This window comes from Phaseolus vulgaris, chromosome 1, assembly GCF_000499845.2.
Source record: "Phaseolus vulgaris cultivar G19833 chromosome 1, P. vulgaris v2.0, whole genome shotgun sequence".
Lineage (NCBI taxonomy): Eukaryota > Viridiplantae > Streptophyta > Magnoliopsida > Fabales > Fabaceae > Phaseolus > Phaseolus vulgaris.
In genome coordinates this window covers 2,312,631-2,330,204 of record NC_023759.2, presented here as the reverse complement: position 1 = coordinate 2,330,204, position 17,574 = coordinate 2,312,631, and the positions used below count along the sequence as shown (strand labels likewise).

The following is a 17,574-nucleotide window of genomic DNA, read 5'->3' as shown; positions in this document are numbered from 1 at the left end:
TATATATATATATATATATATATATATATATATATATAAACAATAACTAACCTTGACAAATGTCGCATATAATGAGATCCTATATTACAATGTCAATCAGGGATGAAAAACATACTTTATTTCACCTTGCTTCACAAAACTCATTAACCCTAAATAAAATTGAATTTAACTATTTATGGAATGATTCTAGTTTAAACTCGTTATCTTATACTAGAAGTAATTATAATAAAAGGTGTGATGAATAACTCTAAATTACGTACAAGAGTTTAATCAAATGGTTAAACTATCTGATATAAAAGATAAAAAGACCATCTACTAAAATTCTTCTAGTAGTGTTAGACTATCTGGTATACGGGTCAAATTGTCTAATACGTGTTTGTTATAACTATCTTATAACTATTTTTTTTTTTAATGGTCTTCTATTACTCATCCTCCATAGATCTATACATAGAATATAGTTCCTATGATCTTTGTAGAAATAATATTGTGTAAGAGTTCTTTGTATATACATAAACCTTCTATAATCAAAATCTTTTATTCAATCTTTTTTTTATTTTCTTTAATAAGATTATAATAATATATTTGGAAAACTTAATTAGCCACAAGACACCCTCACATAGGTCCATCACAAGGACAAGAAGAGTATTAATGAGAGATGATGATACCTCTCTAGAATATTTAGTGAGGAACAATGATGTTGTCCATAGAGTGAGAGAAAACATGGGCAAGGAAACAAAGTGCACAATGCGGCTCAAGAAAGGATAAAGAATCACGAAATGCTAATTGTTTTCATTGCAAATGAGATGGTGTGATCATTGTTCAACTTTAATTGCTCTAGTAATTAGATAACTAAGAACCCTTTTAAGAACAAAAAGAAGGGACAATTCTCTTTGACATGATTTTGCAAGCTAAGCAAAAAAGCATCACTTTTCAGGATGCTCCTGCCAGAACTGTCTGTGTTCATTCTCTTCTCTTTATATCTTTCCCTTTGCTTTAGTAGTGATTGTCCTCTTCAACTTTGGTAGGTCCTTAACCAAATCCATTCACAAGTTTCTTTCCAAACAAACTACACACACTAAAATACTACTGCTACGTATCCATGTTGCACTTTTTCATTTCCTAATTTTTTTTAAAACTTGTTTTTTCTTTTGTTTTTTGAACTTCCATGTGATGTGATGCCAATTATCGTGCTAACTTTTAATCATCCATACTCTTTATTAATATCAATTTCATACTATGTAATTTTTTCTCCCCTTTTTAAAACTTCCTTCTGACGTGTTTCATTGTATTGTTACCTTCTAATAAAAAATATAAGATTTTTTTTTTCTAAAAACAAATTTCCAAAAAATCAATTATAGAAACACATGTTTTTAATATTTTTTAAACAAAATTTAATAAGTTAAATTTTATCTAAAATTGTAATCCACAGGAAAAAAAAATACTTTGGTGAAAAACCAAAATTTGAAGGAAGAACACAATGACAAATTCAAAAATTCAAAATTGGTAATAATTTCTTGCATTTAATTTTGTTGATACAATCATAAATTCATTTATACATTACCTAGTGACTAGAGAATGTCTCATGGTAGGACCAAAGGGATAAGACCAACTGATGTAGCCGTGATTGAGAACTATGTTGTAATCAACCTATTGACTAATTTCTTAAAATTTGCACAAAGAAATAGAATACTTGTCAGATTATAATTTTTGTACCGAGTCTATAAAAATCTAAATTTAATATATATTTATGTGTGTCGTTGAAAATTCGATTATTAGAAATTAAAATATTTTATAGTATATAAATAAATGTAAATCTATTTTATAAATTAGCTTTATGAGGTTGGATTAAAAAGTTCATTTTTAAATAAAATCTTAAAATGTAAAAAAAGTTTTAAGAACTAGGATTTGAAGATTTTGAGTTAGAGATAATTATTTATCAGAACCATTTCGAGCCTATTCTAGCGAGTGTTTGTGTTGGGTCTATTGTGCCACCTGTTGTCGGACCGCTATCGGACCACCCATAATATGTTATCCCACGTACGAGCTGTCACTCTCGACATGAGGGGTATGTGTTGGAGATCCCACATCGACTAGATATTAGAGCCTTTCATAGTTTATAAATGGGTGCAAACCTCACCACATGAACCAGTTTTAAGAGTTTGAGTTAAACTTAAAGTCCATTTCGTAATAAAATGATATACATATTTTCTAAAAAATCTGGCAGACTTAGGTAAATTTGATTATTCAAGCATCACTCATTATAACTTTATTCTTCAAGTTGAAAGCATTACAAGAGAGAAGGTGGTCTAATTTGACCAAAAGATTGGTTGAGAACATTGTAAGAAACGGAGAGCATCAAATCACGTTGCCAAGAAAAAGTCATATATGCGGACATTGTTGGTTAAGAGGTCCACTAAAAAGCGTGTGATACTAATTTTATGATGATGACTTCAATTTAACCAAACCCACACTACAAAATCGCTCTAGTTAGAAGTTCAAAAGGATCATCACTTGAGAAACACTTCAAACAATAATTATGGGTTTCTAAAAGCATAACTTTTCATCAACCATGCTAAACAATATTTGCTCACTTAAGGCACATGGTACCTCCCAATGGGGTTTAAAAAAAGTTATACATACATTGCTTCGTCCCATATATATATATATATATATATATATATATATATATATATATATATATACTACAACAATTTTTTTACATATAAATAAATTAATTTTAGAGAAAAAAATATTAGTTATTATATTAATTAAATTAAATAACGTATTAGAGATTAGAAAAAATACTAGTATCTAAAGTAATTTATATTATTAATAAAATTTATAAATTAGATTATAAATTGGTATTTGCTCAGACTCAAAGACTTTTTCTAGGTTCAAAGGCTTTTTCTAGATTGCAGAGTCATTAACTTTTTTCTTGAAGTAGTCGAAAATAAAATTCGATCCCATTTTAGATGATTTAGGCCTTGAATAAAATTTGGAAAATTCACGCAACAATCAAACAAATTGACCATAATTCGAAAGTTAGTTACGAGTTTTCGCTAGAATCTTGGTATTAGTGGGTTGTTATTTCACGAATATAACTAAGATTTGAGTGGACTCTCTCAGGGATCAAGCACTCTCGGGTCTTTCGGGGAGTAAGTTGTCGGGTCTCCTAGGTCTCTATCCCACGAGGAGGATGAGTTAAATTCGAGTTTCATTGTCACACGGATTTCTTCCATGTGTATCGATAGTCATGAGTCTCTCCTACATTCTGACTAGATCCAGGATGACACAATATTTAATTAGCTACCAACTTTAAAATCTAAGCTAATTGGTAGTTTAAATTTAGAATGCTAATTAGATACCAATTTATAAATCATTTTATAAATTTTATTAATAATAAAAATTACTTTAAATACTAATAATTTTTTTAATTTTTAAAATAATAAATATCTAATTTAGTTAATATATTAACTAATTACTTTCACTTTTATTTAATATTTATTTTGTAATAATATGAAGTGATATCGAATTTGAAAGGAGTTGATGCATCCCCACGTACAGCTGTTACATCTTTGGAAGATTACAATGACATGCTAGGTATTATTAAGAAGTCAAGAAAAGTGAAATGGGAAAAAGAAAAGGTTGATGCGACGTGAATTGAAGGACCCCTCTTTACTTGTAATAGTAGGAATCCTAGTGGCAATGGTTGATGAAAAAATTCCAGTGATCAAAGAGATAATAATTTTATCTTAAGCAATAAGTGACTCAACAAGTTTAGCCCAAGTGTGGTATTATTCTTAATCAATTTTGGATTTCAATGGAATGCCTCTGTGCTTTCACTTCTGGTTCTGGTTATCTTCAACAACTTTGAAACCTTTTGGATCCATTAGAAAATTATTATCCTTGCGATTAGAATAACAATTACCAAATTTGGTAACAAAAATCTCAAATGGGATACAAGCATCATGTATGCAATTTTATAACAACGAATCTATATGATAAAAAATGAACATACTACTGAAGTTGCACAAACACAAACTAACAAATATAGAAATACGCATGGAAAAACATTACAAATACGTACATTGACCAATACATAGGATGCTCAAAGGCACAACTTTTTTTCACAGCTACCACATGGGAACACAACACAGCATATAAGCACAACAATGCACAAAAAACTGACTAAACAACGTGTGAGAACAAGTCCTCTATCTTTATTTTCAGCATGAGCAATGCTACCAACACATTACTTTGAACAATTTCTTATGTTCCCATCAGAAGAAATATGTCAAAAGAGTGTGAATAGCGTTCCTCTTCTGAGAATAGTATCTACTAGCATGCTTCAAGAGACTGCAAAGTTAGTCAGAATCTCCAGGTTTAGGAGGATCAGGAGGTGAAGGTTTTGGGATGTATGGATTCAGAGGGCTTCCATGCTCTATAGGCCCAGGATATAAAGAGGCCTTTGTTGAAGAACTTGGAGGTGGATCAATGGGATTGTAATCCGTCAGAGTCACTTCACCCAGATCACCATGGTTGTTAATGCCCCTTTTAATATTGTTTCCATTTTCCTGAAATTTCAAAGAGAAGTATGTATTTTGTTAGTGTAAAAAGTTTTACATTATCACAGTAATATTCATCTTCTATTACTTAAGGCTCAACCTTTTAAATTCTTAGGACTCTTATCATCTAACCTTCTTACAACAATTAAAAACCTAAATACAGACACCTTTTACTCATGTTAACTAACTTCTAGACAAATTGACTAATATCATGCAATGGCTCAAGTTACCAATCTGAATACGAAAAACTTACATCACACGCTTTAGACATTACTCATGACCAAACTATCATACATGCCAGAGTGAAAATTTCAATGTGATATATCCTACCAACTTTGAAAATCCTTTTGTTCTTACGTAACCACAACTCTCTTACAATTGTTATCCAATGCATTCTCAAATCTAATTAACACTTTCCTTGACACTGTCCATCCAAATGTTTTTTTTTGCTCTCCCTATGATCAGTCTATTACAACCATTACTTAACCATTACTTTGAAGTTATAGTTAATATTAACATCAAATTTACCATGTAACATCCCATTATAATTAGGTTTTGACTTCTTTAACCAGAAAGGTCAAGGGCCAGAGCTTAAGTCCAAGGGCTATAAAGCATTCATACCTTCAGTTTCCTGCTTCCTGCAGTGAGTGTGGCTTTATCTCCAAAGTTGGTCTTGAACAAATCTGAGATGATACTAAAAAATGTCAGGTTACATAAAGGCATTAAGTTATCAGCAATATAATATCCAAGATAATCTCCTTCATCTCCCTACAGAAGATGATCTCTAGAAGAACGTTAATTGATGCATGCAGTGTTTTGATTGAATTGAATTATACTGCCACACACATTATCAAATGCAGATGAAGTTAAGAGGAACTTAATCATCAGTGTCTCTTACTAACTAGTGAAGAAGTACTTTTTTTTCATAGTTTTAATGCTTACAGAGAAACTGCTCTATGCGACACATATTCTACCCATGAATGCATTTTAGCTTATATAAAAATGTCAACTGCGTCAAGTTATGTTTGCATCTCAAAAGATTATATTGCATGTTTAGAACTTAAAAGCATGTTACCTTTTTCTCATGATCAATTATATATGTCAAATCATGAATTACTCGTACAATTCAAGGACTCGATGCTTGGGCCAACACTACCAAGTTGTCGCAAGTCTCAACTTAGTGGCTCATGTTGGTATAGTCAGAAAACAATCAACAGAATAATAACAAAAACAGTTTGTCTACTGAAGAAAAAAGAGTGAGATTTTTTCAAGAGTTTGTGGATTGGAAGCTGTCATCACTAATGCATGCATACCCTTATCTCTTTATACATATCCAAAGTAAAAAGGAAAAAGATTGAAGAAAGGGAAGAAACATAGCAAGATCAAAGACAAAATTCAAAACACCCCATGTGTCTTTTAACCGATGAGCTTGTCTTACATGGTGATAATGACAAAAAAGTTGAAGATTTGCATGAGAGATCTAACTAATTTTGTCAAATGAAATAAAGAGTTGCAACAAGTAGTAGCAAAGAAAAGAAGACGTATATATATACCAGATGCCCAAGATGCACTAGTAGGAACTAAGATGTTAAAGAACATCACAGTTGCTCCAACCACCAAGAGCAAAGCAAAGAAGCCAGAAACCTTCATGTTGTCAAGTGCCAAAACCTGAAGTGGACAATGTCCTTGAAGTGGAGAAGTGGTAACCTTCTTGGAAGAAGAAGAAGAAGAAGAAGAAGAAACCAAAGTCCAGCACAAAACGCGGAAAGATAATAAGTTTGGAAGGTGGGAAAAAAAATGAGTCCAAAAAAAAGCTACCTATTTATGAAGTGATTCGCAATATTTTATTATAAAACATTTATGTTAAGTTGGTTTTGTGTGATGATAACGTGTTTGGGGACTCGAATTCCACAACAAGCTTGAGTGAGTGCATTAAAGAGTCATGAGTGATGAGCCTCTTCATTCCCCAGTGCTGTAGTTACAGCACGAGCAATAGCAATAAAATCTCAACAGCCACCGCAGTGAATGGCAATGAGAAACTTCCATGCTGCCCTCTATCATTTAAACTTCCCACATTATTACAGGGTATCCCAATCAATTCTCTACACACTTCCCAATATCTTACTCTTTTTTTAGAAAAATAAAACTTTTTTTACCAATATTTAAGATTCTCTTACAAGCTTTCTCCACAAGATTTTACACTTTTATAACTCTTTTAACATTTCAATTTTTTACCAATTAAAAAAGTAATTTAATTATTATAAATGTCATTATAATTATACGCAAAAAATAATATCATAAAAAATTAAATTAAATTTTAATTTAATATGATTAAACATAATCAATAATATTTTATATGAGTAAAAATATACTCTTTTTTTTTATATTCATTCTTCCACTATTTTTCCTAATTCTCACAATGTCATGTTTAAGTTATTTTTCCTCTTAAATTGATGAAATTATCATATGTTATTTATGTTTAGGGTTTAGGGTTTATGATATTTTATTTTATCTTGAAAACATGTACTCTTTTATACACAATAAAGAGAGGTAATAGTTACTTCTATTTAATGAATTGATTATTTAGAAGAGTAAAGTGTGTGATGGTTGAAATGTTAGTATATATATATATATATATATGTATTTATTTGATGTATGATTTGAGATATGGTGAAGTATACGTTTTGTAAAGAATTGATCGAAAGTTAAAAATAAAGTAAATGGTGTGTTTCCATGAAGGGGGAAAGTATGTTTCTTAAGATTTTTTTTATAAGAATAAGTGAGTATTATTAGATTGAATATCAAGTTGTGATTCACCATTAAAGTAATGTTGTGATAGGGTGTGGTAGGTAAAATTTTGTTAATTAATTAAAATATTTATTAATAATAGAAATTATTTTATATATTAATTTTTTTTATAAACTAATATATAATTTAATCAATAGAATGATTAATTATTTTTTTTTCTCTAAATTTTTTTTACTTTACATTCAAGTTATTTAATCACTTGTTTTTTAAGGTTGATAGTTTGAATACATGTTAAAATAAGTAATAATAATTAAAAAAATATTAAATACAAGTAGTGTTAATGGAAAAAAAAAATAAACAAACTAAAAATTAATTAAAATAATTTATAACTTATAAGTAGACATCCTTAAAATAAACTATTTTGATATACTTACATAACACTTGTGTTAATGAAATTAACTTAATACGTAAATAATTAATTTATTAATATACGAAATACACTCATATTCTATAAAAATAAGAGCTCTAAAAAAATTATATAACAGTCAAACACAAACTGATACTTATATTTTATGTTCAATCATCCTATCCACAACTACATTTAAATGTACTGTTATTTTTAAATACTAAATCAAATTTTTTATATTCTTCAAAAAAAGTAATGCATTTTTTGTCATTTAGCGCATTTTTTCATTCACGCGTTAAATAACATTAGTTAGTATGCAAAAACATTTTAATACGAATTTTAAAAAAAAATATTTTCAGCTTTAATAAATACATATCTTAAAATAGTTTTTTAACTAAAAATTCTGAAAAACTTACAATTAAAGATGTTCATAGGCCAATTTTTTTTTACTTACTAGGCACACTGGTAGGGAATGTTGCAACAGTAAAGTTAATTGAAAAACACTACCGTAATTAATATCACAGTTAATAATTATAAGCTTACTTATAAAAAATAACAAATATTATGTTTAATTATATTTAGCAAATTCATTATCATTTCATTTGTGATAGCATTATATATATATATATATATATATATATATATAAAAGAACATTTCTAATGCATGTCATAAGACTTTATACAATATTTTTATTTAAATGACGTAATATTAAGATTCTAGATTATAAAAATAAAAATTAACTTTTAAGTTTTGAAAAGATAAAATATAAAAAAATATAAGACTCTTATAATAAAGTAAAAATTGAAAATCCTAAACAATGATATGATATAATAAAATCAAAATAAAATAAAATATCATACTAAAAAATGTACATAAACTAGGTTATCATTTTAGTAAATTTGTCTTTTGTAATTATTAATTAAACATGAAAGGTAATATCAATTCAAAACCCAATAAAATTAATTACTCCTCTCTAAATACATCAACATGAAAGAGACAACATAAATTAGGTGTGATTAACAACTTTTGAAAAGTAGGAAAATGACATTGGTAAGTATAATTATTAAATGCTAAAATACCTAAGTAATAATTTGATGACAACTACTTAAAACACAATTAATGAAGCATAAAAGCTAATACCAACTCAAATGCCCAACAAACTTAATTACTCCTTCATTAACACGAAAACGACAACAATTACGCGTGATTAACAACTTTCTAAGTAGGAAGATGACATATATGCTGAAATACAGATTTGGTCCTCTAAGTTTTTTAAATTCAGCAATTTTAATCCAACAAAATATATCATCCATTTAGTTAAAAAAAATAAAATAATTTTTATAACAATTTTAAAATTTAGAATTAAACAATAATATTAGTACACTAAAAAAAAAATCATTAAATAGAAACTAATTTTAGAAATAAAAAATAGTTAGTTGCTATAATGACTAAATAAATAAGAAACTATTTTAGATACTAAAAACATTATTGAGTTTTTTTCTAAATTAGTTTCTATTATTGATAAATAATTTCTAGATTGATATCTAATTAGCTACCAAGGTTTTAACTACCAATTATTTAAATTCTAAATTAGGCAGCAAAAATCTTGGTAACTAATTAGATACTAATTTAAAAATTATTTATCAATAATAAAAACTAATTTAGAAATTAATAAATTTTTTTAATCTCTAAAATAGTATCTAATTTAGTTACTGTAATAATTAATTATTTGTGGTCTTTAAAATTGATTTTTATTTAATAATTTTGTTGTAGTTTATAGAAATGAGTAACTAATATTATTATTATTAGTTTTCAAAAAAAAGAATTATCAGTGATGGATATCAACCACTTTTATTAGAAGTTGAAAAAAGCATTAAGACTCTGTCATCATTGTTTAATTTTAAAATTCTAAAAGTTCAAATTAATGTACTAAATTTTGATAGGAACCAAAATTATACATTCACTAACCAATATGGACTAAAGATTAATTTTAGTCAAATAAATAATTTAATTTATTTATTTAACAACAAAAGTTGCCCTTAAATACCTTTGTGTTTTAGTTAATTCTTTATTCCCATTAAAAAATATTTAAGTTTAGGAATAGATGCTTTAATAAAATTTAGTAATATAAAACATTCAATTATAATTTATTTTATTATCATTCGTAGATTATTGCTGATAAATAAATAAAAAAATATCATTCTTAGATTATTTCATTCTTGAAATATGGATCTCAAAATATTTAAATATTTTTATTTATTTATTTATTCGTAGTAGAATATAAGTTTGACATAATACATTATTTAAAATAAATACTATTTTTAAAGAAAATATTAATAAAACATGTATTTAATAGTAAAATATAAAAGAAACTGTACCTACTCTACCCGTCATAAAGCCAACCCAATAATGACCGTTACCAAAAAATCTATAAATAATAACTCTTTAATAAATACAATTTATTTTATTCTATATTCTTAATTAATACTTTGCACACTTATCATCATAATTGTGTTATTCTTATTTACTTGGAGAATTTTTCATATGGATCTTCTCTTTTATCTGAAGACCTTCGCCGAAGAATATCAAGAATCTCACCAAAAAGTTTCTTCAACAACACATTTCCGGTAAGAAGAGAAACCCTCTATGAATTAAGAAGAACTATTAGATTCCTTTAACTGCTTCCTTCTATGTTGAAACAGACATGCATGATAAAACGCAGAGTTGACTAATGAAGAAAGGGACCACTTACTTCAGAATCTTCGTGATATGTGAACAGTCATTGATTCACTGTGAATGATTTGAGTTTATGGTTTAGACAAATGGGTAATTAGCAGAAAATTATACTTACAATTGTTCTTACCATATATATTTGATTAATTTTTCTGTAAATCAAAGACCAAGCTTTCTGTAAAATACTTCTGGAAGCATTGAATTTGTACAGCAACTGTCATGTTCTTTAAATATGGCAGTTGTTATAATGCCTGCGCAGCTATTACTCAATCCACCACCACAAATAAAGAAGAAACGTTCAATGCAACAAAGAACCGACCAATAAATTTGGTGATCAAAATTAGTAATCACAAACTTTCAATATATGTTTAACTATATTCATTACAGGCAGAATGAATTTCTATCAGATTTTATATGTAGTTAGATTTATGAAGGTGCAAGGCAATTGAATGATACCAATACATCAAACAAGTATATGAATGTTGCTGCTGATCAATCTTCCATTAGTTCTTCAGCTATTGCTAGAAAATCTCAGGAATTTTATGTTAAAATAGAATGTCCACAATTGAAACCAAACCAATTCACATCTTCAGCTTCAACACAATTGCTCAAGAAACAGATTCACATACTAAACAGCTTCAACACAATATAAACTAATTTTAAAAACAAAAATAATTAATTAATATTAACTAAATTATATATTATTCTAAAAACTAAACAAATTATTAATATATAAAATAGTTTCTTTATCTTTTCAAACGGAATTGGAACCAAGAGAACAATTGAACTCCTTCACGGTAACTAGGTTTGCTCTTCCTTCCTCTTGAACGAACTCCTTATGCATCTCTCACTCCTCCACTCCTTTTCTCTCTGAACTCCAGACTTGAATGATACTGCAAAAGACATTTTGATGCTCAAGTAAGACTTTGACACTAGGTGTTAAGTGTGTTTAGTACTAGATGATGACGTACCTGATTATTGAATTTTATGCTTATTTATATAATTATTGTGAACCCTTTATTATTGGGTCTGATTAAGAATTTAATCTATAATTAAAGATACACTATTTAATGTTTGATCTATGATTAGTCTCGTTAGTCTTATGTTTGGGCGTAATGGTGGTCTTGATCGAATGCTGAACTTCAAATCAGTCATACGGACGCGACCCGTACACTTTTATTAATAAATAATTTTTAAATTAGTATCTAATTAATCATTTTAACAACTATTTATTAATAATATAAACTATTTTATAACTAATTATTTTTTATTTTTAAAATTATTTTTTTAATAATTTTTTGCATTGTTAATAATCAACAGCAAACATTATATTACATCGTGATCTCAACCTATTAAACTAAAATCGAGTTAATCATCAACCTTGATTTCCAATTTTATTAGCGTTAGAATTGTTTGCAAGATTACTTGCCTCACCATATAGGGTGTGTAAGAAACCTTTCATTCTGCAGTTTTTTGGATGCTCCAGCATGAACTATCTTTGTCCATTCTCTTCTCTTTATATCTTTCCCTTTGCTTAAAGCTTGTCTGCTTCATCTTTGGTAAGTCCTTAACTAAATCGATTTATAAGTTCTCTCCAACAAACTTGAATTTTTTTTTTCATTAGTTTTATCTTTAAAATACCATGTATTCAATTGAGAATTTATTCAATTGCAGTGGTAAAAACAAAGAACCTTATCAACAAAAACAAATTCATATACTTCATAAGTAAGAAGATACACAGAAAACAAAATTAAACATACTGAAGTTGCACAAACACAAACCAACAAAAATAAGGATCCACACATGATCCTAATTTTCAGCATGAACAAAAGACTGACTAAACAACGTGTGATAACAGATCCTCCATCTTTATTTTCAGCATGAGCAATGCCACCAACACATTACTTTGAACAATTTCTTATATCCCCATCAAAAGAAATATGTTAAAAGAGTGTGAATAGCGTTCCTCTTCTGAGAACAGTGTCCACTATAACACACTAAAAAAAATATCGATGTTAGTCTCCTAAAATAATCCACATAAAGACTAAAACGGAGATACTAAATGATAATTATAGTAAATTTAGTATCTCTTTTTATCTTTGTGTGAGTTTTTGAGGAAATTAACATCAATATTTCTTGTAGTTGCATACTTCAAAAGAGACCAGCAAAGTTAGTTAGAATCTCCAGGTTTGGGATGATCAGGAGGTGAAAGTTTTGGGATGTATGGATTCAGAGGGCTTCCATACTCAATGGGTCCAGATTGTATGGCCTTTGATGAATTTGGCACTGGATCAACAGCACCATAATCAGTCAGAGAAACTTGACCCATGTTGCCACTTTCAATCCCATTTTCCTAAAATTTCAAACCAAACACATGTAAGATACATTTCAACTGAAACTAAAATAAGTTTAAATTTAGGGTTTAAAAGTTTTACATCATGAACAAGTAAAATTCATCTTAGGTATTACTTTCAAGGTAGTTAATATTTATAACATCAAATTTATCATGTAACATCCCATTATAATTAAGTTTTGATTGCATTAACCAGCATGGTCAAGTGCCAGAGCTTAAGTCCAAGGATCAATTGTAAAGCATTCATACCTTCAGTTTCCTGCTTACTGCAATCCGTTTGGCTTTATCACCATGGTTGGTTTCAACCAAATCTGAGATGTTATTGAAAAAGTGTTAGATTATACATAAAGGCATAAAAAGTTTTTTTTTTCAATAATAAAAAATAAACAAAATGGAACTAGTAGATACTCCAACACATATACAAAATCTCACCAAAGATACAAAGACTGACATCACATCATATGTGATAAGTTTTGTTTTCCAATTTTAGTTTTGTTATCTAAAAATGTTTATACTAATCATGTTATTAGTATCCAACAAGATGCATTATATGCTTTGGCTGATATAGAAATGACAAATATAATGCTGCCTTTTTTCCCAATAATATGGGTGGAACTTGAAAACTTTTAAAATGGCTTTCACCATTATGTCAAATCATGAATTACTCCTTCAATTTTTGCGGCTGAACACCACTATAAAGCTGTCTCAAGTCTCAACTTTGTGGCTCATGTTGGCTGTGAGAAAACAATCAACAGAATAATAACAAAAACACTTTGTCAACTACAGAAAATCATACACAGAAGGAGAAAACAAAGAACAACATTTTTTCCCAAGAGTTTGTGGATTGGAAACTGCCACCACTGCATGCATGCACAACAATACCAAAGGAAAAATCAATAAAATTTCATCAAAGGGAAGAAACACAGTTAGGTCAAACACAAAATTCAAAACACCCCATGTGTCTTTTAACCGGTGATATTCAAATATATCTCTACTCAAACTTCTGCACATAAACAAAACTGTTATTTCTTACTTTACCACTAACCTCTATATTTTTTGAGGTCTATGCAAATCAAAGGTTCAAAGGTTCAAGACTTAAAAGTAAGAGAAACATGGGGACCAGACTATGAGAAACATACATGGTGATAATAACAAAACACTTCACACAAAGACATTGATGATTTGCATTATCTGAAGAGATCTAACAATTTTTCTCAAATGAAATAAAGTGTAGTAAGGGAAAGAATATATGTACCAGGTATCGCAGAGGTCCCAGTGGGACCTAAGACGTTATAGAACATCACAGTTGCTCCAACCACCAAGAGCAAAGCAAAGAGCCCAGAAACCTTCATGTTTTCAAGTACTACACTAACCAGAGTTAGAAACACAACAAACCTGAAGAGGACAATGTTGTTGAAGTGAATTACTAATAAATAAGTGTTCTTGGAAGGAGGAAAGGAGCAGTGTTTTGTCACTGTTGGTTGATGATGAAACCGAAGTCCACCTCAAAACGCGTGTAAAGATAATAAGTTTGAAGGGGTGGGGAAAATGTGAGACTCTAAAAGAAAACCTACCAATTTTAAGTGATATGCTTCTCTGTGAAGACACCGTGCTTGGGGACTCTCACTCCATTACAACCTTCAGTGACTGCATTAAATTCAAACCTGCTCAATTCATTTCAATTCAAAAAACTTTTGAAACAAAAGATACTTGTGCATTCAATGTCTGCTATGGAAGAGTCTCAATAAATGCGCATCAACAGTAGCATTACTTGGAGAAGAGAGAACCTTGGGAGAACTCCATTCATGTAAGTTATGTCAAAGTACTTTCTCAGTCTCGTTTTTCATCTTGGTTAAATTAATATATAGAAACAGATTTGTTTACTTTAATGAATGAAATTATAAATATTTATAATATATTATTATTTTCTATAAAAAAAATTCAAACCAAAAACTCAAAATTCACTATCAAAACATATAACTCATCACTTAAAACAAACATTCATGGGAACACTAACAAGATGGTTTTCTAATACATGGATACATGCCCTTTTAAGAATATAATTTCTATCTACTTTAAAGGCATATGAAGAGTCTTGAAATATAAATATTTTGAAGAATTATAAACTAAAGAATATATAATAAAAAAAATCATTAAATAATAATTAAATTTAAAGACGAAAAATAATTAATCAATATATGGATTAAATTAGATATTAATTTAGAGACTACAAAATTATTAGTATCTATAGTAGTTTATATTATTAATAAGAATTTATAAACTGATTTATAAATTGGTATTTAAAGTAGTTACCATGATTTTACTTACTAATATTTTATATTCTAAATTTTAGAGACTCATTTAGTAAAATGGTATCTAATTTAATTAAATAATAACTAATTATTTTGGTTTCTAAAAAGTTAGTTTCTATTTAAAGATTTTCTTGACTTGTTGCCTTTTAAAATATTAAAAAATTATTAAATAAAAATTAGAGAAAAAAAAATCAGTTCTTATATTAAAAAATTAAATTAAATATTATATAAAAAAAATTACTAGCTTTTAAATGAATTTCTATTATTGATAAATAGTTTCTAAATTGGTATCTAATTAGCTACCAACTTTAGAATCTAAAAGAATTATTGCTAAAACATAGTTAATAATATACAAATTTAAAAATTATTTATCAATAATAGAAACTAATTTAGATAACAATATTTTTTTAGTATTTAAAATAATATTTAATTTAATCAATATAGTAACTAATTATTTTTTTCTCTAAAATTAGTTTTTATTTAATAATTTTATAATAGTGATTGAGTTCAATCAATATTTAAATTTCATAACAAATATTAAAAAATAGATAGTACACAGATAAATCTAAAATTAAAATAATGTAATAATTATATATTTATATTTACAACGAAGTTAAATTAATTACTAATATGAAATAATATAAAATTTCTATCCAAAAGTTCTTCAGTTCTGTAAACACTTGGTGTCCATATTGTGGTTTATTACCTCATTCCATAATTTAATTAACTTATTTTTTTATTAGCATTTAATTAACTTATTTAACAATACAAGTTGTCCTTAATATTTTTTATGTTTTAGTTAATTTTGTATTCCTATTGAAAAAAATATTTGAAGTTAAAAACATATGCTTGAATAAAACTATTAGTTATATAAAATGTCCATTTTAATTTATTTTATTAATGATAAACCATATCATACTTTAATTCGGTTAGAACTTTTTTTTATCATATTTAAATAGGTTAGAGTTAATTTGCTTTTGAAATAAATATGCTCAAATAATTTCAAAGTAATATATTTAATTACAAAATATAAAAATGAAATACTCTATCTAGTTAGAAAAACTTTTAGGTATCCACATAAAATTTGTAAAAAAAATATTATTTATTTTGTTTCCTTCCATGTTCACAAGCTCACATGGCTTGTTGTTTTGCATGGTAAAACATAGAGTTGAATAATGAAGAAAGGGACCACTTCTTGTTCTTACCATATATATAAATATATATAAATATATAAAATATATATATATATATAGATATAGATATATTTGATTAGTTTTTTCTGTAAATCAAAGATCAAACTTTCTGTAATTTAGTGATAAAAATTACTTTTTCATTGCTAATAATAGACACAAATATTTTACTCGTGTTTGGATATGATATTTTTTACAGGAAATATATAATTAAGTTGGGCAATATATAAAAAAAAACTTCATATTTTATTTATTTATTTTGTAGCTTTCCAAAGTAAAGACATTAAACAATGATGCTCGCATACATAAGCAATATATCATATGTTTTAATAATAATTTTTATTGCTTAATTTAAAACCACGTTCCTGTGACCTAAATTATTTAAATAATCTAATTTTTACTAATTAGAAAGGCTTTTAATGATTTTGAAGCCACTGTTGTAAGAAAAATGCAATGATAATTTCGAAATTAAGAGTACATTTACGATGGCAACCGTGTCAAAAAAGAAAATTTAATTATAGAATATGTTTTTTTTTTCATTTAAATTAATTTCAGAATATTTTAAATTCCTCCCAATTTGTTTAGAATATGTTTAATACCTAATTAATTCTCAAAGTGGTCGATAAATCATTTTCCACCTGTCATTCTAAAATTAAATTTGATTATTTAATGTTTTTAAAAAGAGGATTTGATTAAAAACAATGTAATTTTCCTTTAAAAAAAGTCGAAGGTCTGTAAGTCAAAAACATTTCGAATTATGTAAATAAAAAAAGTCATTATAAATTATAAATGATGTATTAAATATTTAAAAATATATTTTAAATTACATAATTTAGAGATGTATTTCAAATTATATAACTTATAATATATTTTCAGATCTAAAATATATTATATATTATATAATTTATAAACGTATTATGAATTATAAAATTTAAATTGAATTTTCGATATTATGTAATTTGAAACCATATTTTAGATTCAATAGTTTAAAAATATAAAATATGTTCATAAATATAAAAATGAATTTTAAATTATGAAATTTAAAAATTTATAATACATTTATAGATCAAAATTCATAATTTGGACTGCATATTCGTATTTTAAATTGTATAATTTAAGTATATATTCCAAATTTTAGCAATCTAAAAATTTAAATAATGAATAATTTAGATTTTTTTAATACTCCATGGATGTGTATGAAGGAATTATGGGAGTGGATGAAGAAAAATGAGAAGTTAGGAAGTCCATACAACAAGCCCAATAAAA

The 17,574-nt window shown here is 27.1% G+C and overlaps 2 protein-coding genes across 2 annotated transcripts; both read right to left on the bottom strand.

Moving 5' to 3' along the window:
* Positions 1-3,971: 3,971 nt before the first annotated feature.
* Positions 3,972-6,357, bottom strand: LOC137816543 (uncharacterized). The gene is made up of 3 exons (XM_068619728.1): positions 6,119-6,357; positions 5,187-5,248; positions 3,972-4,574 (listed from the first exon to the last, which is right to left on the bottom strand). Exons 1-3 carry the CDS (start codon positions 6,213-6,215, stop codon positions 4,365-4,367), a joined length of 369 nt encoding a protein of 122 aa, XP_068475829.1. The 5' UTR covers positions 6,216-6,357; the 3' UTR covers positions 3,972-4,364.
* Positions 6,358-12,145: 5,788 nt separating this feature from the next.
* On the bottom strand, positions 12,146-14,399 carry LOC137816542 (uncharacterized). Its single transcript, XM_068619727.1, has 4 exons — positions 14,381-14,399; positions 14,062-14,201; positions 13,056-13,117; positions 12,146-12,806 (listed from the first exon to the last, which is right to left on the bottom strand). Exons 2-4 carry the CDS (start codon positions 14,156-14,158, stop codon positions 12,624-12,626), a joined length of 342 nt encoding a protein of 113 aa, XP_068475828.1. The 5' UTR covers positions 14,159-14,201; positions 14,381-14,399; the 3' UTR covers positions 12,146-12,623.
* Positions 14,400-17,574: the final 3,175 nt, after the last annotated feature.